The sequence below is a fragment of the Neurospora hispaniola genome (assembly GCF_033458365.1).
Source record: "Neurospora hispaniola strain FGSC 10403 chromosome Unknown B0T23scaffold_7, whole genome shotgun sequence".
NCBI classification, from domain to species: Eukaryota; Fungi; Ascomycota; class Sordariomycetes; order Sordariales; family Sordariaceae; genus Neurospora; species Neurospora hispaniola.
In genome coordinates this window covers 881,983-906,349 of record NW_026944412.1, presented here as the reverse complement: position 1 = coordinate 906,349, position 24,367 = coordinate 881,983, and the positions used below count along the sequence as shown (strand labels likewise).

General features: G+C 52.0%; 7 protein-coding genes across 7 annotated transcripts; 2 read left to right on the top strand and 5 right to left on the bottom strand.

Moving 5' to 3' along the window:
- Positions 1 to 228: 228 nt before the first annotated feature.
- Positions 229 to 2,533, bottom strand: B0T23DRAFT_210089 (uncharacterized protein). Its single transcript, XM_062833539.1, has 3 exons — positions 1,874 to 2,533; positions 1,687 to 1,789; positions 229 to 1,617 (listed from the first exon to the last, which is right to left on the bottom strand). The coding sequence occupies exons 1-3, from the start codon at positions 2,423 to 2,425 to the stop codon at positions 380 to 382; spliced, it is 1,893 nt and encodes a 630-aa protein (XP_062689729.1). The 5' UTR covers positions 2,426 to 2,533; the 3' UTR covers positions 229 to 379.
- Positions 2,534 to 4,948: 2,415 nt separating this feature from the next.
- Positions 4,949 to 6,470, bottom strand: B0T23DRAFT_446450 (ubiquinol-cytochrome c reductase iron-sulfur subunit, mitochondrial; the record flags this gene model as incomplete). Its single annotated transcript, XM_062840964.1, has 4 exons — positions 5,940 to 6,470; positions 5,525 to 5,613; positions 5,252 to 5,402; positions 4,949 to 5,130 (listed from the first exon to the last, which is right to left on the bottom strand). Exons 1-4 carry the CDS (start codon positions 6,211 to 6,213, stop codon positions 4,949 to 4,951), a joined length of 696 nt encoding a protein of 231 aa, XP_062689728.1. The 5' UTR covers positions 6,214 to 6,470.
- A 244-nt stretch (positions 6,471 to 6,714) lies between these two features.
- On the bottom strand, positions 6,715 to 10,726 carry B0T23DRAFT_343557 (mono-functional DNA-alkylating methyl methanesulfonate N-term-domain-containing protein). The gene is made up of 3 exons (XM_062835925.1): positions 10,426 to 10,726; positions 7,276 to 10,345; positions 6,715 to 7,207 (listed from the first exon to the last, which is right to left on the bottom strand). The coding sequence occupies exons 1-3, from the start codon at positions 10,518 to 10,520 to the stop codon at positions 6,896 to 6,898; spliced, it is 3,477 nt and encodes a 1,158-aa protein (XP_062689727.1). The 5' UTR covers positions 10,521 to 10,726; the 3' UTR covers positions 6,715 to 6,895.
- A 158-nt stretch (positions 10,727 to 10,884) lies between these two features.
- Positions 10,885 to 11,957, top strand: B0T23DRAFT_386253 (uncharacterized protein). The gene has a single exon (XM_062837601.1). The coding sequence runs from the start codon at positions 11,014 to 11,016 to the stop codon at positions 11,614 to 11,616; it is 603 nt and encodes a 200-aa protein (XP_062689726.1). The 5' UTR covers positions 10,885 to 11,013; the 3' UTR covers positions 11,617 to 11,957.
- Positions 11,958 to 13,343: 1,386 nt separating this feature from the next.
- B0T23DRAFT_343556 (uncharacterized protein) lies at positions 13,344 to 17,748 on the top strand. Its single transcript, XM_062835924.1, has 2 exons — positions 13,344 to 16,638; positions 16,710 to 17,748. The coding sequence occupies exons 1-2, from the start codon at positions 13,377 to 13,379 to the stop codon at positions 17,405 to 17,407; spliced, it is 3,960 nt and encodes a 1,319-aa protein (XP_062689725.1). The 5' UTR covers positions 13,344 to 13,376; the 3' UTR covers positions 17,408 to 17,748.
- B0T23DRAFT_210022 (class I glutamine amidotransferase-like protein) lies at positions 17,648 to 19,177 on the bottom strand. Its single transcript, XM_062833537.1, has 2 exons — positions 18,629 to 19,177; positions 17,648 to 18,535 (listed from the first exon to the last, which is right to left on the bottom strand). The coding sequence occupies exons 1-2, from the start codon at positions 18,707 to 18,709 to the stop codon at positions 17,888 to 17,890; spliced, it is 729 nt and encodes a 242-aa protein (XP_062689724.1). The 5' UTR covers positions 18,710 to 19,177; the 3' UTR covers positions 17,648 to 17,887.
- A 475-nt stretch (positions 19,178 to 19,652) lies between these two features.
- B0T23DRAFT_210033 (uncharacterized protein) lies at positions 19,653 to 21,601 on the bottom strand. Its single transcript, XM_062833538.1, has one exon. The coding sequence runs from the start codon at positions 21,367 to 21,369 to the stop codon at positions 19,816 to 19,818; it is 1,554 nt and encodes a 517-aa protein (XP_062689723.1). The 5' UTR covers positions 21,370 to 21,601; the 3' UTR covers positions 19,653 to 19,815.
- Between the last annotated feature and the right edge of the window lie 2,766 nt (positions 21,602 to 24,367).

Genomic DNA, 24,367 nt, shown 5'->3' with positions numbered 1-24,367 from the left:
GTGTTTTCGTAGGTCTGCGATCTGGCTTGTATTGAGTTCGACTCCAAGCTTTGGCGGGCAGAGCTTGTTGTCTGTTTTCTTGGTCTTGTTCGTCCATCATATCCTATCCAAAACATCAACAAATGTCAATCGGGTTCGCCATTATAATCTCGTCAAGACGCGGATTTCACAACGTTTCTCGACTCGCCAGTCACAGTCAGGCCATCAAAAGACATTTTACAATCACTTCCATGATTAAGCCTTTCAGTTTACCGCCCAACTTAAGTTTAATTTAAAAAGTGCATACAAGAATAGAAGAACTGCCTACGAACAAACACATCTCAACAAATCCCCTCCTTCCCCTCCTTGATATTTTTCAGAAGAAAGCTATCCAGATACTTTAGATACCAAGAGCGGCATTGAACAGGAACGCAGCCTGCTGGCCCTCAGCAGTGCTGGCAGCGCTGCTCGCCTGCTTGCAAGCAGCCACCGCCTCGGCGCTCGCATTGCAATCATCCTGCAGCTTCTGGCAAACAAACTCGCTAATGACCTGGATGTTCAAGGCACTCTCGTGGTTGAAATCCTGTCCGTTAACAGGCTGGAAGCTCTCCTCCTCGCGACCATCCAGGCCCTTGGCGAACTGGATCTGGGGGGTGCCACAGCTGCCAAAGTCCAATCCACCATGCCTGCGGCCGAGCTTGCTGGCCTCGCGGCGGACAGTAGTCTTGGTGGCGGCGGCCTTGCACTCGCTATTCTGCTGCACGCACTGGGCAATACCGCCGGTGACCTTACCGGTGTTGGCGGCGTTGAAGCAGGCGTTGTTCTGGATGTCGCACGAGCGGGCGAGTGCGACGGAGGCTTGGGGGAAGCTGTCGCCGTTGACGGAGTAGGGACGGTCGGAGCCGGGGGTGTAAAGCACGGCGGGCGCGGCGCCGCCGAGGGTGCCCTTGAAGGATTGGACGTTGGTGGCTCCGTCGGTGCTGTTGTTATCGCTGCCGGTGTTGGTGGCTTGAGTCTTGGTGTTGCCTCCAGTCTTGTTGTTGCCGCCAGTGTTATCATCATCGGTACCGTCGTCCTCGCAGGTATCCTCATCACCGGCGTCATCGCCGGCATCATCGGCAGCACCATCGTCCTCGCAGGTGTCGTCATCGCCGGCATCATCACCGGCATCATCGGCAGCACCATCGTCCTCGCAGGTGTCGTCATCGCCGGCATCGTCGCCAGCATCATCGGGAGTACCGTCGTCCTCGCAGGTGTCGTCATCGCCGGTATCGTTACCGGTCGTAGCGGTAGGATTCACGGCACCGCTAGTGTTGGTATTACCGGTACCATTGCCGGTCGCAGCGGTAGGACTTACGGCGCCGCCAGTGTTGTTATTGCCGGTAGCGTTGCCGGTCGTAGCTTTAGGACTTACGGGGGCGCCAGTGTTATCATCGTCGGTACCGTCGTCCTCGCAGGTATCGTCGTCGCCGGCATCATCGCCGGCGTCATCGGGAGTACCATCGTCCTCGCAGGTGTCGTCATCCCCAGCATCGTCGCCGGTGTTATCAGGAGTACCATCGTCCTCGCAAGTGTCGTCATCCCCAGCATCACTGCCGGTGTCGTCGGCAGTACCGTCATCCTCGCAGGTATCATCTTCTTTATATAAGAATTAGCACTCAAGAACGAAGCCCATCAGACATTGACTTGATCGTTGACTGTACTCACCAGCTCGGCGAAGAAGGCCATCCTCATCTACATCAAAGGCAGCCAGGATTTCCTCCTTGGTAATAGCAGGAGACAGAAGGTTCGAAGCAGTAGCATCAAGAAGCTGTATCACCGTTCACGTTAGCAACCAGGACTTTTCTAACGCATATACGTGAAAGAGGACAGTGAGAAGAAAAAAAAGACATACATTTCCAGGAAGGGAAGTAGCACTGTCAAGCGCCAACAACGGATCCGCGCCCAATCCCTTCAGAACCTTGGCAACCACCAACTCAATGTCCTTGTTCTTCGCTTGGCCCTCCGCACTGGCCGGATCCTGATGCTGATGAACGACCGCAATCTCCGGGTTCTTCGCCGTCTCGTCGCAAATGGCGCTAGCAAGGCCGACTTGGCTCGTCTCGCGCTCGAGGGCGCGGAACAGCACAGCATTGACCTGGCCGTCGAGGTCACCGGCGGCCTTAGCATTGGTAAAGGCCTGGTCGGCCACGATCTGCTGCAGGCAGTCCAGGTTGGTGACCTGGCCGGCACCCTTGGCGGCGGCGGCGTTGTCGAGCAGGCCGAAAACAGCGTCCTGGATGTTGAGCGGGTTGTTCAGCTTGAGGGCGGCGTTGGTGCCGCGCAGGATGGCATCGTACGAGTGCTCTTGGGGTACGTCGCGCTTGGTAAAGCTCTGATAGGAAAGCTCGCGAGCGGAGGCGACCGTGGCGACGGCCAGGGCCAGGAGGCTGGCGTTGTACTTCATCTTGTCTGTTGTTGTCGGGTGGTGATAGTGATTTGTGGCTGTTAGACGGCTTGTTGTATATGCAAAGAGATGGGCTAACCTGTCAAAGGGGAGCCCCGAAAAAATAAAAAAGAGTGTATAGAATGTTAACAACGAGTGCAAAGTTCGCAGAACCCCTATCTAAGGAACGAAAGAGTCAACAAGACCAAAGGTGAAAGAGCGGAGTTGGTTAGCAAGGCTATCTTCTCGTCCGCGTTCCGTGAAGAAAACGATCATGGTTTATATATACCATGGTCGTAAGATCCAACACCCCCCCGGTCGATGAGCATCCACCATGTGTTCCTTGTGATCTCCCACCAGTCTGCCACAGGCCTTGTACATACCGACCCTCCGGACGAGCCCTTTCATCATTGCATATGTAGTAGTACTGAATAATACCCTCATCCTGAACCGCTGTCATGAAAGTCGTGAAGCCAGGGCGTTGGCTCCGCTCCAAGCCGGAGCGACATGGCCCAAAAAGGAATTCGGTTCATTGGGCCCGAGGATGTTCGACAGGGGGGATCGATCCGCTGGCCGGCCGGCAAGGCCTCGACTCCATTGTTTGTTCCGTGTAGCGAGCCAACCAAACTCACATATCTGAGGTACAAGCGAAGCGGGCAGGCGTATGTATAAGTTGCCCCTCTAGTACCGTAGTACCGGGCGGCTTTCGCCTGGGCCCCTTGTCACCAACGACATATCGTCGAGATAGGGGAAATACGAGGATGTAACCTGTTCGAGATGAAGGATGGAAGATTCACCGCTGGGGAAACTGATGATGGAAGGTGGAAAAGGAGTGATGGCCGCTTCGCTACGGAATGCCTCCCGTAAAGCCGGTGCGAGTAAACATGTGATGGTGCTCGGTATCATCGGGATGTTGTTTGAAACATCCTCACTTGAGATATGCTCGAAAGCCGATATTTTGAACGATGTGCCGCCGTACTTTGAGCATGCACCTATGTTCACTGATATAAGTCCATGGTCTCCCCTCTGCCCTATGTAGACGATCTCGAATGTGGCACGGGTCCGGACATGATCGTAACAGAGGGCAATGTCGAAGGCAGGCAGCTCAGTGACAGCAGTCAAAGCCTCCCAGCCCAAGTGGGAAAGTAAACATTCGACTTGGTGATCCGTTCATATAAGATGAGACTCCATAAGCGCTTGATTGACTGCGACGTTCACCCACCCCTCACTTCTCGCTTTCGGTGACATCGGCATGCCTCGATCTCGGTCGCTGTCAATGACCGTGGCGCCTGCCATGATTTGTGTTCGAGAACAATTTTGTCCAGTCGTGGTGGGTGAATCGTGGCCGCCATGGTGCCTCGGGTAGTCGGCAAGTCAGATCAGACGAACGATGGAACTTCGCTTGTTACATGACCCTAGGAGCAGCCCCTTTGAGCCGCAAGGGTGAGGGGTTGAAGAAGTTGGTGAAGAAGTGAGAAAGCCGTGTCAAGACGCGCCCGGAAAGGCGAAGTTCAGAAGATGAGGTTGTTTTGTTTGTGGGGGAAAAAGACTCAGAGCAAGGGGGGGCATGGGGGTACAACCTGGCCCCTGCAATGAGACCGCAACCCACCCGGCCAGCATTGGCAAGGGGCTATGGTGGAAGGTAGTGCACTAACGGTGTGTCGGCTTGAGTAGCGCAAGAGATGTTAAGGCGGGCTTCAGATATAATTACGTTCGGAGAATTCCTCAGACGTCAATGAAACAACCAGGGTAAGCTACCGGTTCGCGGGCGTTTCCTTAACTCAGCTACCAGAGTAGCACGGGCGGGTATACCGACTGGGCTTGATTCGCAAGCTTGGTCAAGCTGGGATTAAGTTGTCAACATCTGTAATTCTCAGTAATTCGACATGTAGCCTGTCTGTCCCACACCCGCATAAAAGGCCATTGTATATGCCAATGCCGTGTTAAATGATTAGATGCGTTAGCATTGGGAGGTTCATCAGCTGACCTATGGTTTCCTCACAAAGCTCTTAACCACAGCCGGCTGCCATGGGTCGGGGAAGATCTTCTCACGGTACCATGCTCCAGTGAGCCCTCACACAATAGAATTTTCTACAAAGCTGGTCTATAGGAAAACGCAAGGGCACAACACTCAGCAGCAACCTAGCTCCAAGCTCAGCACCAATATCAGGTATGTAGGGGTGCGTAGGTGAAGACCGCAGTTCTGAGTATTTGGGAGTTTCCGCCTCTCGAGCGCATATGATCGGCCGTGACACCTGATTTGCTGTTGTGTATGCGTATGTGTGTCTTCTGTCTATAGGATAGTCGTACGAAACCGCGTCAAGAACCACGGAAAACAAAAATCCCGTTTTATGGTCTATGACATGCTTCCACTCAAGCCATTTGTCGCATTACCCCCGTACTAATACAATTCTCCTTGTCATCGTCTCTCGGGCAGCAAGGAAAAAAAAAGTGGACAAGGGAATATCGAGAGGATTCCCTAGTAGGTTTGGTTAAAGACTTTGTCTTGTTTGTTCGATCGGAAAGTTTTGTCTTTTTGCTCGCTTAACCAATGACAAGCTTGCCCTCCTCAGGGAACTCGTAGAGAGGGATCTCGAGGTTCAGAGGGGCAGGTCCTTTCCTGATACGGCCAGAGATATCGTAGTGAGAACCGTGGCAAGGGCAGAACCAGCCACCGTAGTCACCGGCCTCGCCGATGGGAACGCAACCCAAGTGGGTGCAGACGCCTGTTTTGTTCACACACCAAATGTCAGTCTCCCCACATCGTCGTGTATCCAGGATCCGAGCATCCAAAAATGCTGTCCTTCGGCTTGTTCGGATCGCAAAGAGGGACATGGAGGAGCATACCAAGCATGACGAGCCACTCGGGCTTCTTGACACGGTCGGCGTCGGTCTCGGGGTCACGGAGGGTGGCAACGTTGACCTTGTTGGCCTCTTCGATCTCCGCAGGGGTACGGTGACGGATGAAGACGGGCTTGCCACGCCACTTGATGATGACCTGTAAAGGTTGGAAAAGACCGGGGTCAGCATTCCATCATGGTTTGATCGTCGTCGGGAATCGATGTGCCCAGCTCGGCTCAGCCCAAGCCTTTGCTAATCCGGTTTCGTAGGGATCCTTACGTTCTTGCCCTCGGGGATGGCGTTGAGGTCAACCTCAACCTTGGCCATGGCCAAGACATCAGCGGAAGCCGACATGTTCTTGAGGAACTCTGTATAACACGGTCGCCTCGTCAGCTGTCTTTAGTTCTTGGGGATGTTCGTGGGTGTATGTGCAAGATGGCATCCCCCCATGCATCCATGCTTCAACATCGCCCCAAGGTCCAACCATATCCGCCTCGATATCGAAAGTTGTCATAGTGGTCGCATGTTGATGATCAATGAGACGGAACCGTAGATAGCTCGCCCCACCATAACAGAACCCCCTTGTCGGATCCCATTGACCCGAACCCATCTGTCATATGCCACCTCTTTGTTTTCCCCAACCTCGAGGAATGTGTGAAGCTTCCTCCTCAGATCCCATCAAGTCAAGACTCACCCTGGATGGTGGACTTGGCGCCGGCGGCGGTGATGGCGCCCATGGTGCCGACCATGAAGTAGGAGAAGAGCATGTTGGTGCTGGGGGGCGCCTTGCTCATGTATTTGCCGAAGTCGGGGACCTTGGCGGCCTTGCTCTCGCCCTTGAAGGGGCTCTCGAAGGTGGAGGACGAGGAACCCTGGAGGGCAGTCGAGGTGGTGAGAGCGCGAACGGCCCGGGCGGGGGCGGCAGCGGCGCGCATGGCGGCGCGGGAAACGATCGAGACGGGCGCCATTGTGTCGGTAGGATTACTCGCGTGGACAGAGGTCGGAGCGGAGAGAAGGGGGTTGCGAGAGCGGGGAGAACGAGCGAGGTTCTGCTCTTTCGGAGTCGCGGGAGACGGTGGACGTGGGCGGTGTTCCGGAGACGGAATTGACGGCTGCGTAATGCGGTCGAGACGACGAGGCCAAAATCACGGACTGAGGTTTTTCTGGGCCGAGCTTGGTTCCCACCTTTCCCGGCATGGGAAACCGCCATAGCTACTGGCTGGCTTGTGGCCTGAGGCACTAACCAACCACAGCGTCCGCCCAGCAGCTAGAGAGCTACTTAATGCGCCGGCCCTGATTGGCTGTGGCTGCCTGTTCGTCCACTCTCCGGTTTCTTCCGTCGCCTGGTTCGTCCGGGCTGTTGGTGGTGGTGGGGCTCACCTCAGCGCGTCACCGCAGCGCCCGGACAACTTGGACTGTCAGCGACTCGGCGAGCCAAGGGTGCCAAGACAGTGATGTCAATTGATCGCATTTTGATGCATTTCCATTCGTTCATCTGAGGCTATTCACAGACTCATCTTCTCTCACCTTATGCAGGCATGTTTTGAGCGAAGCACTTATTGACAACACTTGCAACTGCCAAAAACTTCAGCAGCCAAAGCGATGACTTGTAGACATCCAATTATACACGTCAAGTATCTAACCGTTGGCTCAGTGCATTCTCCGTAGCTCCTCTACCATATTGCGCATCTGCTCAACACTCGGCCCAAGACCTTCGCAGATCTCCTTCTGCGTCTTCTCATCCACATCCAAAAACCTCTCCAGCAACTCGCCATCCAGGAACCTGACCGGTCCAGTCGTTCCATCTGCCTCGGGCCCCCTCTCCGCGTTACGGAATGCCCTGTAGGAGTTGAAATCGAGTTCGCCAACTGTCTTGATCACCGCCGCCAGTTTATCCTGGAACCGAAGCAAGAGGTCTTGTTCGCGCGCAATCGTGCCAAACATGTAGATACCGCCTTCCGCCTGTTTCAAAAAGTCAATTGTTAGCCTTGACCTTATGCGATGATCAATCTGAAAAACAGGCAACTTACCGTGGCCAAGAACGCTCGAGGAATGATGATGGCGTTCGGGCTAGTCTCGACCTTGATTGGGCGTATTTTGTTCACCTGTTCTCCCATGTTGAGCTCGCTCGTTATCCTCAGTTGCCGCTGGTCCTCCACTGTCACACCCTCAGCATTGCGTTGAAGCACAATCAGATTGCCATTGGCATCAGCTTCAAGCCAAGACTCGCCCTCAACGTGAGCCACGGCCGTTGCCCACGCAGAATGCCTGTGTCTCGCGCACTCTACCAACTTGGGGGCTTCAGACTTCTCCCCTCCGGTTTTGGCCGGGACGTACTCGACCAGTGTTGCCGACTTCATCATATCAGCAACAGCAATCATGTTGCCATGCACCGCGATGTCGACCGGATAAGTTGTGCACCGATAAGACGCGAGCTTGACGAGATGGGCCTCAGTGCTTGACATTTCCTCGTACTGGCTGATAACCACTGTCTTGTGGAGTGCAGCCACGATTTTGCTGCCCATGACCGCCAGAGCGCGACAGCCGCCTTTCAGCTCGTGCTTGAGGACCAAGTACGGATCCCGGTTGCTGTCGATCCCGAACACCAAGATCCTACCGCGCTTGTCCGTACCAGCGCCACGGTCAGGATCCTCCAGGAAGCTTGTACCGACGATAAACCTCTCCACAAGATTTCCATAAGAGTCAGGCAGCTCTGCTCGGATGACGTCCTCCACTAGTTCGGAATACGACGATGTTCCGAGCATGAACTCCTTGCCGACTCTCGCAAATAAGATCTCATCAACCAACTTAAAAGAGCTGTGAATGATCTCCTCGCCATTGACCACCTCTCTCCTGATACATCCAAGTCCAAAACCCTTTTCACTAGGCGAGTAGGCGATTCTACGCACCATCTCTCCCAATTCCAAAGATCGCACGTGCGTCTGTCTGGCTGTGTCAATCTCGGAAATCCTGATCTCGTTCTCGGTAGACAAAATGACAGCCCCTGGGAAAGCCTCAGAGTCAAAGGGACAGACACAGGTAGCGTCCTCAGCCGTCACAGCCGAGTAGATAATCCGCCCTTCTGAGCCGTAGATAAGACTAGGGTGCTCAGTCGTCGCAAAGATGCTGTAAATTCCATCCTGCTGTGGCAGTAAATGGAAGCGCGCCTCCCTGGTACCAAGGATGACACTCTTCCGTCCAGAAAAGGTCAGGTCTTCGCCAATGTTGAACGTGACTACATTTCCATCCTCCATAGCGATGAACAAGGTCATTCCAGGCGCATTGGGAAGCACCTTGGCCAAGACGAGATCACGCGGTATGGAAGCATCGTCTGCGCTACGGCGGAGTGATTCGCCGTGTATCGGTTCCAGGGTGCTCATATCGATAATGGACACCGTTCCGGACGTCCAAAACCCTACCACGCCCACATCCGATAGCTGAGGCGCCACGTGGATGCAGGCTATCTGATCCTGTTCACTGATGTCCTTCTCTTGCACAACCGTCAAGTCGTTATCAATGTTGATGGAGACCAGGGTAGTGCCTTGCACAGACAAGAGCAGCCAGTGTTTGTTAGCTGAAGCGTTGATGATCTGCCTGTCGCCTTCAGGAGCCCACGATGCTATCGTGACTCCGCTTTCGGCGTCAAGAAGAGTAGCCGCGGCCGTCGTCACCTGAAGCAGTTGCCCATTGTCGAGGTTCGTCGCCAGTAGTGTTTGATGCTGTAGGTCCATCCCGTAGTAATTGTCAACTTCCTCGATCTCTCCGTGAGGGTCGAACTTGAATATTCGGGTATCAGTCAAGAAGGACGCGACCAGCGTATCCACGCGTGGAGAGTTGTAAGATTGGAGGGAGAAGAGCGCCCGAGTGTGCTGCAGTTCACCCAGGATTGCAATGTCCTGTAAACCAACACCGCTTCGCACACTTCGCAAGGTTCCGTCCTTGAAGACACCACTTGCTGTGACAATACGGGCTTGGCCAGAAGAGTACTCGTTGCCCAGCTGGCTGTCATTTTCCCGATTGCCCATGTCCATCACGGTGAAATCCGTAATAGGACCGATGTTCTCTAGCACCTGGACCAGTTGCAGGATCTCGCTGAGATCCTCGCTTAGAAGGTTGAGCCGATAAAGCTGTGAATTGCCGTAGTGCGAACCAATAAACAACATGTCGTCGCCCAAGTACGTCAAAACGTGTGCGCGGGCTGTCTTTCCAATGTTGGAGACATCCATTCCAGTAACCACTGCGCCCTCCGTCAAGATGGTGAGCAAATGTAAGTTTCCGTAGTCATCCGATAAGAAGTAGTGAGTAGGATCGTACTCTGCCCAAGCGACAAATATCGAGGGTTCCCTGAGGGCGGACTCGACCTGCGTTTTGGTCACTTCGTCAATGTACAGCAACCGCGTTTCGCCAACAACTATTAGACCACCGACATGGGGCTTCGCTTGCTCCGTATTACGGAAATGGTGCCTCTTGACCTCCTCTTCAACCTTTTTGACCGGAATCAGTATGCCCGCACCGGGATCTTCCACATCGGCGTCGATCTCTCGGTCTCTCGTGGGATCAAACTTGGAAATTTCTGTGTGCCGGTCGTCCGACGTGAGACGGTACGTCGCCAGCTTGGTTTCGTTGGAGTTGGCTTGATTCCGGTACAGGAAGGCAACCTTGGGAATGCCGGTCTCGGTGTACAGGAAGGTGCTGCCCTTGATGAAGAGCTCGGACAGGCGCACTTGTACCAATATGTCAAGTGTCGTCGCTGTGTTCTTCCGGTTACCCAGCCGCCAAACCGACAAGACACCTTCCCATAGGTGCATGGCCATGAACCTTCCGCTGGGATCGACGATGCATTTGTTTTGACTTTGGGAATCGCGCATGTGGCGCTCGCCCGGATCGCTAAATCGGTTCAGGGTTTTTAGCTGTTGGGTTTCGCGATCCCATTCTGCCGTAAAGTATTCGAACTGATCGGTGCCAACGAAGAGGAGGTCGGTCGGGTGGTCTTTAGGCTGGAGCTTCTGGAGAATCGTGATGGTCCCGTTGATAACCTTGGAATGGATCATGGACAGATGACCGTCGGCGAGCTTCCATATTTCGATGCGATTTGTTTTCCTAATACACTTCAGTCAGTCAACATGATACAGTAGGCGCAATTTGTGGAACGGAGAGGGACGGGATGTAGAAGTCCATACGCGATAATCAAGCTCTCCTCCTCGGGCGACAAAAGGTTGATACGCAGAGCGTGCCGCACGCTGCTCGGCCGGTGGATCGGGGCGACGTAGGCCATGGTGTATTATGCGGCGGGCGACAGAGGCTCGAGAAGTACGATCTTCACATTCGAGGGATTGTAAAAAACATAGGATACAGTATGTCGCATATGCAGGAAGATGTGTCACGTCGTGGATTGTGCACAGTTTGGGAACCGAATGTTAAGCGTTGAATGGTTACCAAGCAGTGGTGATGCAATGGACGAGCTACGGAGTTAAGAGCAGTTCGTCCGCTGTGTGTTGGGGGTGCAAGAGGCGAGCGGGGGCTGCAAGCTCTCTAACTTTTGCTGCGCTTGAATGCCACCCCGCGATGGCGACGCGTCAAGCGGGATCTTGAATAACTACAGTAGAACATCATCGAACCAAGTCATTAGGTTACAAGAGGATGAAGTGTGCGCAAGAATCATGATCAGCAATTGTGCTATGGGAAAGTCTATATGGAACATTGGGAAACAAGCAAACCCTTATTTCACTTGGACTTTTTCATCAACTCTACCACGAGTTTGAGAAACTATGAATTTCGTGTTAGTGATACAAGTGGAGCAATATTATCCGCATCTTCCTTGTCCACTGCCCGTTAAATCCTCGCTTCCTTATTCCACCTCCTCCATATCATCCCGCCCGCTCAACGTTTGGATCGACCGAACGCTTACCACAGATCTTTCCAGATTTCTTCCAGAGGGTTTTATAACCTCGACAGCCAAATGTCCAACACCTCGTGGGGCACCGTGTGTCAACTGGAACCAGCGAAAATCCTCGGCCATAAAGAACATCTCGAGGAGCATGAACTCTCTTGCCTTGTACTACTCAATGGCCGCCGATGGGACCTCGCTGATCACATTCCTGACAACCCCGAGATTGATGCTTCATCAAGTCAGGCCATGTTCATATAGCTACAGTCACAGTAACAAACTCCGACATAGCTCATCAGGAGTCTCTGGCCTTCACGGATCACTGGCCATCCTAGAGCCACTTTTCGCTTGTGTTGCTCGGGAGCACCAGAAACCAGAAAAGAAAACGATGGGGCAGCTGTCTCTATTGTACTGTTCACCTCAGGCACAAATTTCCACAACACCACAATTTGACAGCCTTAGTATTGTTGCTGACACCTTTTAGGCAGCTCATGATGGTCGCACAAAGGTCTTGAAAGTTAGCAAACACAAAGTAGTAAATCTCAACGTCGAAGGGTGACCATAAACAAACGTGTTCTTCCTCGCATCCCAAGCGCGCAGCCCAGAATTGCAATGAAAACGACTTGAAGACAGAAACATGTACGTCGTGCAGTTCGCATCGCCTGGAAGCAGTGTAATGCCAGGGACACGGTGGACAGCGACCATGAGCAAGCCCAGAGGGTCGCCGACCAAATTGCAAAAATAGGTGTAATCACGATTCTGCCCCCGTAAGGGCAGTTTCAGAGATTAAACTGAAAAGAACAGATACTACACTTGATCTAAGCCGTAAGGCAAAGAGAGCTAAAGAAGAAAAGAAGAGGAAAAGAAAAGCCAAACCAGAGCGGCGGTCTCGGTGGTTTATATACCCCCCCGGTTCCCTGCTGCGTGGATAAGTTGGTCTGTGCACGAGTGCAAGTCTGGACCCACTTATTGTCCGGGGAAGTTGGTTGGGTCGGGTGGAAACAAGACGGGAGTGGTGGGTCAGGTGTCCCCAGCTGACGGGAGACTTTCCGCTCTTACCAGGTACACTACAGTATGTATCACGTGCATCCCAGCGACAACGACGACATACGGAAAGAGTAAGTCGAGATGAACCGACCTGCAGTGAACATCAATTGAAGCCACCTAACCACGACTATCATGATACTTGCCGGAGATAAGTCCTTGCGACAGTACATCTTGTCACCGGTCCGAAACACCAAACATTGTCGGTTCACTATTTATCCTCATTCCCGTTGTCCTATCTCATGAACTGTTCCTTGACTATGGGGGTTGGACTGGCAGGCGGTATAAAGTATATATGACACGGCAAAATGAGGATTCAGGTTCTCTTAACAGTCGAGGATTCCAGAGGCAGATTGCTCAAGCGGAAGCCCATGTAGGCATGGACCCAGTCAACGAAGGCGCGTCTACCGCTACAGGAAGGCTTGATGACACTCGCAATTTTTCGGTTATGTATCTGCCAGATCGATATGGAATCGGAGTCATTCTGCTAAACGGAACTTAATAGTACCCAAGACTATGGCGTGACTTCATAGTTGGTGATTGCGTCTCACTCAAAGTTTCAACTTTGCGAGAGAAATGTTTTCACTCTAGGCGCCAGACGTTGCTAAACAGGAAACCGCGTGGCAGTTCAGTGCCTTTTTACGCATCTGTGCTCATGATCCCCACCTATTGTTCGATCTATTGTCATCAAGCTTCTGATGTTGACAGTACAAGCCGCAACGCTGATGTTATGTCAAGACTGGGCTTCAGTGAATGATGATATGGCCGGCTCGTTCATGTGTCAAAGATGTGTGGTCAAGGAATATGATATCTGAATCTGTCATAAGATGTAAGATGGTTTTTTATATCCTGTAATGTCCATTGTGGGAAGCTTGAAACAAGCTGGCGCGATGTTGGCTTAGGGTTCCGGCAACAGGAACTTCGACCCTCCGCGGCACCAAAACCTGTACCGACGCGGGCATCAACCATTCACTTGTTGAACCGAGCACGATGCGGATTTATTGTAAGAGAGAATTTACTCCCCGCCTTGCACTGGGCGACCTCCTGCTCTTAACCCCTTCACCACCTCCCGCCTGGTCCATCTTGGTATTTACTCCCCACACTCGACGTGTAGCCATCGACAAATCCCCTCTTCAACTACACCACCCACAACACGTCCCCGCATTCAAGCTGCCGGACATCGGTGGCTTCTACTGCAACATGAGCGACGCAAATCACAATCAGCCTGGCCCTGATCCGTCACAATCAGAATACGTTCAGAGCGTTTTCGCCTTTCAAATGGAGCCCATTGACCCTGCCTTGACGGCGGGCCAGTCCAATACCCCTCTGCGACCGACCGCGCAGCCCATCCAGTCTCAGTCTTTTCCTAACAACTTGGGGCAAATCCAGAGCTCGACCTCTCTTCCCAATCACCCTTCTCACCATTCAGGTGGTATAGCAGCCCAGAACAATCCTAATATGAGAGTCATGGGAAATGGGAACGGTATGGCGCCTGCTCAAGGATCAGCCTTCAACCCACAGTCGCCGTCTGTTTGTTTTCAAAGTCGCCCACAGCCGTCCGTTGATCAGTCCATGGCAGCGACCCAAGCCAACTTGCACAACAACATGGTCAACCCGGGGGCGCAGCAGGCCGCTCAACAACCTCAACTATCGTTCAATGATTACTTGGACTACGCCGCCGCGCCCATGCCACAATATGCGCTTTACCAACAGCCTGTCAATGGAACGATGAATCAGTACCTAGGCCAAGTTCCGTCGTCGTTCGATTTCTCAACTATACCTGGCGCTGCCAGCCACTACAACATTGGCAGCTTTCACAACAACAACAACAACAACAACAACAACAACAATAACAACAACAACAACAACAACAACAACAACAACTCTTCTTTCCGTCCTAACAGCATGCCTTCAGTGCAGTCACAGGCTGCTCAACCTCCGACCATCTCTTTATCAGCGGATGCGCTCTCCCGTGCTGCGGAGTCTATGAACAGCCAAGTCGCTGCGGAGACTGCGAAAAAGAGGACCTCAAAAAGTGCCACGAGCCAGATACCTCTACCTGACAAATCCCAAGAAGCAAACCCCGCCCAGCCTGCGAAGCGCAAGAGGAATTATGCTCCACGCAAGCCAAAGGTCGAGGGAACATCTGACCCTACAGCTCCTAAAGAGCCTCCGAAGAAACGTCAGAGGACGCAAAAAAAGAAGACAGAAACTACCGCACCTATCGGTTCGGAGGCCACTGCTCCCGTTGCACCGATGGCTTTTATGCCGACAGCGACGTCTACACCAACAATTACCCCAGCCCTCTTGTCCACAAACTATCATGAAGCTTCTCCAGGTACGCCGTCTATACTATCAGCTTCAGAAACAGCCACTCCAACCCCATCTAGTGGGCTTCCGACAAGCGCAACTATGCCTGCTGTTGAACAGGCCATTATGGCTATAGAAACATGCCAGCCTACACAGAGCTTCAGACAGACAACAGGATCGGCCACATCTGTCTCTTACGCCCCCCATAAGCAAGTGGCCCAGCTTTCTTCCCAGGCGCCGATCTTCAACATGGCTCCCCCGTCGCCCATTCAGGTCCCGTCGGAATTTGTTGCGGCGGCTAATTCTGCACCGATCCCAATCTTGAGGTCTACACCACCAGTTCAAGTGATAAATCAAACTCCGGCTACGGGTATTCCAAAACCAGTCTCCGCTATATCTAACAAAGTCTCGCCTGTTCCTGTTCCGAGTATCCCTACCGTTGCGAAAGTCCCATCTGTGTTTCCGCGACAAGCTCCAGGTACCGCCCAAGCTTCAACTCAAGCTTTTCCTCCAGGTCCAGCTCGTACTCCGGCACTAGATCCTACCCCGGCACCCACTCCGACTCCTACTCCTGCTCGAGTTTCTCCTCAACATCCGGTTCAACCTTCCAAACAGGATATCGTTGGAGCTTCAGTCCAGAGGACTCCTAGTGCGGCCTTTACTCCGTCTCCTTCTCCAGCTCCCACTCGGCCTCCTCCCCAGTCTTTCACTCAAGGACAGACTCAGCCTCCTGCTCAACCTCCGCTTAAACCTTCCACCTATATGGCGCCCCAGTCTGTCGGTCAGCAGTTAACTCAACAAGCAGTTCACCAACAGGCTCAGCAAGCTGTTCAGAGGCCAGCTCAACCAGCCGCTCAACAAGTCGCTCAACAGCCAGCTCAGCATATTGATCAGTATGATGTTCAGCGTCAGGCTCAGGCGCCTGTTCAACATCAAGCTCAGGCTGCTGCGCAAAATCGTGTATCTGCTCAGCCTGCTATTCAACGTTTATATCAACATGCTGTTCAGCAGCCAGCTAAGCCACAGGCCCAGCAAAAGGCCCAGAAGCAAGTTCAACAACAGGCTGCGAAACAACAGACTCAGCAGCAACACACCCAGCAACAGTTTTCACAACAAGCTCAACAGCAAACCCAGAATGGTGTTCCGGTTCTAACTCAGCATGCTCTTCAACATCAAACTCAACAGCAAGCTCAGCATGCCCCTCAACGACAGGCTCAGCAACAGGCCCAGAATGGCGTTCCGATCCTAGCTCAGCATGCTGTCCAACATCAAACTCAGGCTGCCGCCCAGATTCCAACTCCGCATACCACTCAAACCCCAACCGGGCCTTCCCCTAATCCCTCAACTCAGCCAGCACCAGTACCCTCACTCCCCAATGTGAACACCGAAAGGCTGGCAAAGCCAGTAACTCCCACAATCATCTCCCCCCAAGCCGACACCGACCTCTACTGCGTCTTTGGCATGCACACTCTCCACCACTTCCGCGTGCGCCGCAGCACGCTTAAACACCTGCACCACCCAACCACCCTCACCACCTCCCCCTTCCCCAATATCGTGTACATCAACTTCAACGAAGCGCTCACCGTCCCGGGCGGCACCCCGACCGAGCTCGCCAACGCCCCCGGCGAAACCGCCGACTCGCACATGCAGGCTTTTGGCCGTTTACTCCGCCTCCTCGAAGACCCTGCCACACAGGGCAAAACAGCCTGCGACGTCGACACCATCTGGCGCTTATCCAACCTGCAGCCGGCGCTGGGTTTAGACAAGGAGTACGTGCGCTGGCTGAGACGGTGCATGGGGTTGTTTATCAAGCAGGTTACTTTGCCTGTCCCGGTGCCTGTCACCATGGCTGGTCAAGCCAGCGGCGGCGGACACAAACAGAATCTGAATGGGAACCACGCCATGGGAGAGGATCTATTTGAGGAGCGTGATATGAAGGGGGTGGATCTGAAGAAGAATAAATGGGAGAAGGCGTTGGAGGCGTGTAGGAAGTTTACGTGGATCGTGGAGTGGAGGACGTTGGTGGCGAGGTTGGCGTATCTGTGTAGCGTGGATAAAGATGCGGGAGGACGGTTCGTGTTGAAGAAGCCGGGTGGTGGTGCTAGTGGGGGAGGGGTATTGAATAGGTTGTTGGTTGGGGAGGAGACTATTGGTGAGTTCTTTGCCTTTGTGGTGTTCGATCGATGTTGATGAAGAGCGTTGACTAACAACGTTATGATACAGATGCCATCGTCAACACCAGAACCAAAGCCTGCCAGTATCTAACGGACGTAGCTGAAAATACGTGCAAGAACTGGCATGGTCGTATCAAGAACGGCCAACGCAACGGCGGCTGTCGCAGCAGGCTGTGTATGGAAAAGCGCATGGCCGGTTTGATACAGGTCGTCAAAGGCTTGGGTTTGCATATTCCCAAGGAAACCACAACCATAACCGGCGGATCCAACCTAGAGGCACAATTCCAAGCCCAAACCCAACCCACCACAACCAACGGCATCGAATCCACCTTCCACGGTCAAGGAACTAAAATGACCATCGGCCTCTCCATCCACTCCGTTGTTGACATCCTCAAAGCCATTGAGCATGAGCGTCGCGGCAGGTACCGCTTCGCGGACGCCATGATTCAGCAGTTTGGCGGAAAATGCTACGACTGCATGAAGGGTTCGGCGTTCGGACCGGGCGAGCTTAACCCGACCAACTCGCTGTTTCCTATCATTGACTTGCTGTATGAAATGCTATGGGAGTTGAGGGTCAAGTTCCTTGAGTGGACGGAGTTTCCGTGGGCAGAAAAGATTGTGCTCACCCTTGGGGGTGTTGAGGGGGTTGAGGCTGAGAAGATGCAAGGCAGATTGCGGGATGTTGTGGGCGGCAGTAAGGCGGTGGTTACCACTAAGGATGGGATGGAGCCCGTTTCTGCTTCCTAAGATAGAGGTATGTTCGTTTGTGTGGAGTATCAGGTGCAGTGAAAAGAGGCGCAGAGAAAAGAATTGGCGTTATAGGCTATACACCCGGTTAGCATTGGGTGCTTTTGTGCCGGTTTGGCTAGGATTTTGGCCAGAAAACGCTTGACTATGGGTTATGTGGCAGGGAAAAGGGTTTCAAGCAGAATTGCGGCATCCAAGCATGTCATGAAAGGGAAATGATGGCGTATACGGTTGTTTTTTGACATTGAAAGTCTACGCATAGCCCGGCGTTTAGTTGTTCAACCTTCTTTAGTCTGCAATTATCAACCCAGCGTTGAAAGATACCACAGCTCTGTTTGTAGTCATGTATTTATATTCCATTCAAGATATAGCCACAAAGTTGACTCAATTCCATTCAGAAGTGTTCGTAACTAGTCGTATCCAACCAAGCATCCCAGCTGCTAAAACAGATCATACCATTACTCTCCCAAAAGTCCAAAATTAGTTCTGGGCCTTAATGAACTTCACAATAGCCTCACCAACTCCCTTAGCAGAAGCAGGGTTCTGGCCCGTGATCAACCTTCCGCCCGCATCAACAACCACCTTTTCGGCCCACGGCTGTTCTGCCTTCTCAAACGCTCCCTCGGTCCCGACCGCCTCCTTCAACTTGTCCTCCAACAGGAAAGGCATCACCTTGGTCAGTCCAACCTGATCCTCCTCGTCATTCGTGAAACCCGTCACCTTCCTACCCTTCAGCAAGTGGCTACCGTCGCTGAGCTTCACATTCACCAGCGCCGCCGGACCGTGGCACACAGCAGCCACTGTCTTGCCCGCATCCCAAAACTCGCGAATGAGTTGCTGAGATTCGGAGGAGGTGGCCAAGTCGTACATGGGGCCGTGGCCACCAGGGAAGAAGATGGCTGAATAGGGGGCGATGGCGGAGGGGTTACCGACAAACTCGGAGAGGGGGCGGGTTTGTTCGAAAAGGGGCTTGGTGGTTTCCGACTTGATGAAGTTCTGGCTGACTCGGTCGTCCTTGGCGGCCTCGATGGAGGAGGGGTCGACAGGGGCGAGACCGCCGCGGGGGGAGGCGACGGTCAGGGAGACGGAGGCGGAGTTGAGGACGTCGTAGGGGTGGGAGAATTCAGACTGGAGGTGGCGTTAGTTACTTCTGTGAACTGGAGGTGGCGGCGGTGGGAAAGGGAAGATGGGAGGAGAGGAGTGAGGTGGAGGGAGACTTACCAAGTACCAGCCAGTAGGCTTGCCAGTGTTACCGAGCTTGTCGTGAGAGGTGAGAACGACGAGGACCTTGGGAGCAGACATTTTGGTGATGTTGTGTTTTGGTGTTCTTTTCGTAGTAATTGGCTGGTATTGTAATCTGGAATTTCGAGGTAATGAAGGCGTGTGAAGAGTTGAAGGATTTTCTGAACTTTTTCCAGACAGATGAACAGCTATTTATCCCAAAACCAACCTCAATGACGCCGCAGTGATGTTGACAACTTTATAAGCTTCGTCAAAGACGTGGAGAAAGATTTCTAATACGTCACTTCGAAGGCCCGATTCACAGTATGTTACCCCGCCTAACCCACTTGTTAACATTGCCGATCTCGGTTGTTGATTTCTCAGCCATCTTTGCTTCGACGACCAACACTACTCTCGACAACGAGTTGTCGATAACATGCCGAGTTCACTAACTGATGATAAGTGAATACTCAATTTATTAGCGACGCCTACCTATCAATCAGTCGTCTCACATGCTTGGCAAAACTGACCACAATGACTTTATGGGAGTGGTGTCTGAAAGTGGTCAACATAAACTAAGGGGAGCCACGTACACTAGTGTACACACGTCCGGAGAAAAGTCCGATACTTTTGATAGGTTCGTGGAGCCCGCTCCTTTGGTTACGAGATGCGCACTGTCGATCGTCCCTGGCTCGCCTCATCAAGGGTTGACCTTGAGCCTCCAGTGACATCCTTGAAGTTTTCCACGTGGATGATTCCAGAACTCTATTGAGCCAGTGTATTCATAAGTGGTGTATGTATCCGTCATCTCGTACACTCCCTTCTTGTTCACTCATTCTGCGGCATTGCTCATTACACTAAATGGAGAATTGACTCCTGATATCCACATGAACCCACCTCATGGTCGACCACACTCTAACTGATATCGATCTTCGCACTCAACGCATTTTCCTTCTTTACGCCATTTATCCCGCCAATGACGCCACCAAAGACATGCCATTGAACTCCCGTCTCTCTCCCCATGTTAGAAAACAAATGAACCAAAAGGCAAGAATAGCCCAGGCAGCTTATGGTAAGCCACTGCCTGCAATATTCAAGTTAACAAAACTCCTTCGCCATGTCGACACAATACTCCCAAACAACGCAGAACATTTCCACAACCATGAACGAAAACTCAACACTCAATCCTACATCCACATCAAGTTCCGACTCTGCCTGCGATGCTGCTGCCACAGCGGCCGTGACATTCCGCTTCCAATATCACTTCCATCACCAGCACCACCGGCGTCCTCATCAACCCTCCCCAGTTCGCTACTCCTCTCCTCACCAATCCTTCCCAGCGCCGCATTAAAGTTCTGCGAAAAGGCATCAATTTCCCTTGTCAATGGCACCTGGTCCGGCTCGAGCTTGCTCTTCCGCGTAGCAGCCCCTCCAGCGTACGCAGCCGGGAACTGGCCCGGGTAATGGTACCCTTCGGTTGGCGGATATGAATTCTGTCGTATGTGTTGTCCAGGCGGGGTAGGGGAAGAAGCCACCGGCGCTGATGCTGCAGTCGCAACCGCACCAGCGACGCCCGCCGCGCCTGTGTACGCGTAAGGCGAGGGGCCGCCGGCGGTTAGATGGCTTGAGAAACCACCTTTTTCATTGGTTGTCTGGGCGACAGGAGGCAAGTAGCCAGGAGCCGGTCCGGTCTCGTAGGCGTCAGGATCTTGGCTTACGGCCGCGAAGCCACTATTAGGTCCGGGAGTTGGAGAGCTGATGTACTTGCCGTTGATTCCGGGGCGGCCAGGGCCGGTGCGCGAGTTGGCGCTGCGCCGGCGGCGGAGGAAGTACAATATAAGGGCGCCGATGAGGGCTAGGGCGGCAATACCTCCTAGTGTTCCACCAACGATTGCGCCGGTGCGCGCTCCTGTAGAAGTTTTAGATGGTGGTGCCTGGGGTGTAGTAGAAGGTTCTGTGGATGCGGTGGTAGAAGAAGCCGTCGTAGTCGATGTGGTGGTTGTGCCCGCTGTGCTCTCGGAAGAAACCAAGGAATTTGTCGTCGAGGCTGAGGGCTCCGTCGAAGCTGAGGATTCCGTCGAGGCCGAGGACGACGTCCGGGTCCGGGACGCGCTGGTGCTAGTGCTGGTAGCAATCCCCAGTGTTGTCGGCGTGCCAAGTCGACTAGCACTTTTCGTCAAGAGGGCAGAAATATGTGGGTAAGTGATAGCCCCCGCAAGTCCGTTGGCGGTAGTGTAAACACTTGTCGCCTGGTCGGCAGCTGTACCACACCCAAACTGGGAGGCTCCTCCTTCGAACATGTTCTCGTAACACACTTGGGCTCCAGTACATGTGAATACGTAGGGGTTCATCTCCGACTGAGGCCCGCTGTTGCCGTCCACACACGCGGTGAACACACCAGACGTACATGTGGCTGCCCCATCTGGACAACAACCGACCACCTGGTGCGCGGTGTCCAAGACGCAATGCGATCCTGCGCTACATGTCGCTGGAAGCGCCGACAGCCCGCCGATATAGCCACAGATGGTATTTCCAGCTTGTCTCCTCGCGAGATCGAAGGGGTCTAGCGGGGCAGCTGTGGGGAGGAGGAGTGGCCACGAAACGACATCGAGAGCGTAGTGCGCAACCGTGACTGTTGGCAGTGGCGGAAGGGCGACATGAGCAGCAACGCTGTTGAAAAGGCTGGCGAGAAGAAGAATGGCCGTTGGCGGCGGTAAGCGATGGAAAAAGTCCGTTCTCATGATCGCATGCGCTACTCGGTCCCGTCGCGTTACCGACGTAGGACGAGTGAGTGAGAAGGGAGCCGCGCGTCTTTGGGCTTTCGATGGGATTAGTCGATACGTAGTAGCGTATATAGTTTGAAGTCGTATTAATTATTGTGATTATTGGGGAAACACGGTGGACGTTTCGTCGCTCGTCGACCAGCTCAGCTGTGATTAGATCAAGACAGGAATCCAAAATTTGAACGTTAAAAGCGTTCAGAACACCTGGCAATGACCCTAGATTGTTCGCAAATCGTCAAGGGCGGGGAGATCGTATATACAATGGGCGTGTAAAGGGAGGAAGGAGGACAAGACGAAGTGACCGCGACGCGCGGAGGAGAGTCAGGAAGGACAGGGATGGCGTGAAGTTTGTTTGGAGGAGGAAAGAACTTGGAACAGTGAGCAGAGAGAAGAAAAACAGACGGACTGAACTGAATGGATGGATGGGTGGATGGATAGGTGCAGTAGTTTCGGTTCTTAGGCCGTTGCCCGGTGGGAAAAAAAAAACAACTTGGCAATACCGTTCGTTCAATCGTTCGTCAGATGTGACCTTCGCCGCTCAGGTACCTCGCACCCAGGTACGGAAGACTACTAGAGGTACACCTCTAGGAAGCCACGATGATACCTGCCCAGACTGCGATTGCAAGTGTTGGTGGAAGGCCCAGCGCAGGCTACCTCGAGGAAGGCCCAGATAATAGGCCTGATTCGTTCGCCTAAGTTCAGGGCAGTCTCACTACTGAAGAGAGAGATTCAATTGAGTCAATGCCCGCCCAAGTAACCAACTATGCCACTTCACGATTCCTTGACCTTTGCCTGGGAGCTGCTCCTGTTTCGAGACATCCATGATTGAAAAAAAGGTACTTGCAGGGATGTCATCGAACTCTTGGGGTCTCGGACCTGTGGGGATTTGGGGGTTGGTATCGTGGGGCTGAAATATCTACACCACCTTTCAGGTCGTTTTGGGATTCGGCTCCAAGGGCTGTAACGCCTATCATAGGTAGCTGAGGCCATATGTAAATCTGTCTTCTTCGTGGAACGAAACCAAGTGTGTTATTGCTTACCACAGTCGCCGAAAGGACACGATCCTCGAATACGTACGGTGAGAAAACGAAGAGGTACCTGCCGTTTTGGGGCCGCAGAACATCATCGTCGTCGTGCCCGTCCACTCACAGCAAGGGCTGCACGTCGTCCGGGACCTGCAGGGCACTGCCATGCCGTGACCGGGATGGTCACATTTCCAAGTACTGTCGAGGCCGTTCAGAGCTGCGATAATTCACAGCGAATCCAAATCAATACGATCAGTACATCTCTCGCTGAACAATTCAATAGTGCTAGTGCAAACAAGAATCCACGAGCTCCCGTCCTTTGACATGCCGTCCACCTCAGTCAAGGGATAAAGGGCCGATATCTGTACCTCTGCACAGTAGGCATACCTTCTGAAACCTCGTACCTCCTTGCACTAGAGGTAGGGGCTCTTTTGGCGCCATGCTGCTCCACTGAGGTAAGGAAATCCGCTCCGCTGAGGTCTTCCATTGTCTTCATGCTTGCCGGCGGTATCTTCACCCCAAAACTAACGATCCATCGGGCGCGTATCGCCGTCAAAATGCTCAATGCTCTTCAACCTTGTTTTCTTCCTTGGCACTTGACAACAATGCACTTGTTGGAGCTTCTACAGTAGGTATGTACTGTGGTCGCGAGCAAAAGTTGACCTCCCTGTCAGGTACTGGGCACGGACCAGAACAAGCAAGAAAGCTTCGAGTGCCAGAGATCGTCAGCGAGGGTGACCTACGGTGGCCCAAGTGTGACTTGGGTCGTTTATCCAAAAGTTCTGAAAACAAAGGTCTCAACCAGCTGTAGGCATTAGGCTTGCACTAGGGGGTAGCATCCAAATCCTTGTACTAAAATAACTTTAATAAGCCGTCTCCCGCAACGTCACAAGTAGAACTCCCATTAACTCCCATCAACTCCCATTAACTCCTATTAACTCCCATTAACTCCCCTTAACTCCCATTAACTCTATTACTTCATTACCTCATTACTTCATTAATAACATTAGAACATTAATAACATTAATAGTATTAGTAGCATTAGTAGTAGTACAAATAGACCCTAGCTCTTATTCGCTAGGGGTAATAATACTAATAGACCTACTATTACAATGCCGACTAGGAAGAACTTAGAGAAGACATAATATTGCACGAAGAGGAGAAGATTAGAAGAGAGTAGTGAAAACTCTATTCCCAGACTATATATATAAACTAAGTAGAGATTCGATAGAATTAATTAAAGGACGGTTAGGTTATAATAGTAGAACGCCGAGAGGGACGGGACTATATTATATAGTACCGTAATAGTACCCCCGGCCTCAAAACGCAATTAACCTCAATTACAAACAAAATAAAAGTACCGTAAGTTCCCCGCTCCCTTACTATAGTAGTATTATTGTACGTTTATATTCGCTAAAATACGTTATTAACTATACGCTACTTACTGAAAGACTATTACCCTCAATAATGGAAATAGTATTATACTAGTTCTAATTCGGTTTTAATAGTATAAATACTGTATATTGTGTATTTCCCTTATTTTTTCTTTTACTCCTTCCTTTTATTTTTATTCCTTCTTTTCTTTTTTTAATAATAATATATTATTATTTTCTTTTATAATAGTATATTATTACTAAAGTATTTATACTTTATTCTTATTTTACTATTACTTTCCTACTATTACTATAAATAAAGAAAATCCTAAAAGGAAGTATATACTATACTACTAAAATAACTAAAGGACGTACTACTACTCGCAAAGCCGTAATATTAATCTTTATACTTAAATTTAATTGTATACTCTACCTTCGTTATTATAATTTAAATATTAAAATCGACGGTACTACCCTGCTAAAAATCTCCTACCTTCTTTTTATAGGGAAAAAGAAGAAGTATTGCTATTGCTGTACGTTTAAAGATAATTATAATTT

Coding starts and splice junctions, on each gene's coding strand:
- B0T23DRAFT_343557 (XM_062835925.1), bottom strand. CDS start 10,520: ATGGCCTACGTCGCCCCGATCCACCGGCCGAGCAGCGTGCGGCACGCT. Junction 10,346..10,425: donor GAGGAGAGCTTGATTATCGC/GTATGGACTTCT, acceptor GAAGTGTATTAG/GAAAACAAATCGCATCGAAA. Junction 7,208..7,275: donor CTCGAGCGTTCTTGGCCACG/GTAAGTTGCCTG, acceptor TTTTTGAAACAG/GCGGAAGGCGGTATCTACAT.
- B0T23DRAFT_210089 (XM_062833539.1), bottom strand. CDS start 2,425: ATGAAGTACAACGCCAGCCTCCTGGCCCTGGCCGTCGCCACGGTCGCC. Junction 1,790..1,873: donor CTACTTCCCTTCCTGGAAAT/GTATGTCTTTTT, acceptor ACGGTGATACAG/CTTCTTGATGCTACTGCTTC. Junction 1,618..1,686: donor TGGCCTTCTTCGCCGAGCTG/GTGAGTACAGTC, acceptor TCTTATATAAAG/AAGATGATACCTGCGAGGAT.
- B0T23DRAFT_210033 (XM_062833538.1), bottom strand. CDS start 21,369: ATGAGAACGGACTTTTTCCATCGCTTACCGCCGCCAACGGCCATTCTT.
- B0T23DRAFT_343556 (XM_062835924.1), top strand. CDS start 13,377: ATGAGCGACGCAAATCACAATCAGCCTGGCCCTGATCCGTCACAATCA. Junction 16,639..16,709: donor GGTTGGGGAGGAGACTATTG/GTGAGTTCTTTG, acceptor GTTATGATACAG/ATGCCATCGTCAACACCAGA.
- B0T23DRAFT_386253 (XM_062837601.1), top strand. CDS start 11,014: ATGAATTTCGTGTTAGTGATACAAGTGGAGCAATATTATCCGCATCTT.
- B0T23DRAFT_210022 (XM_062833537.1), bottom strand. CDS start 18,709: ATGTCTGCTCCCAAGGTCCTCGTCGTTCTCACCTCTCACGACAAGCTC. Junction 18,536..18,628: donor AGCCTACTGGCTGGTACTTG/GTAAGTCTCCCT, acceptor CGCCACCTCCAG/TCTGAATTCTCCCACCCCTA.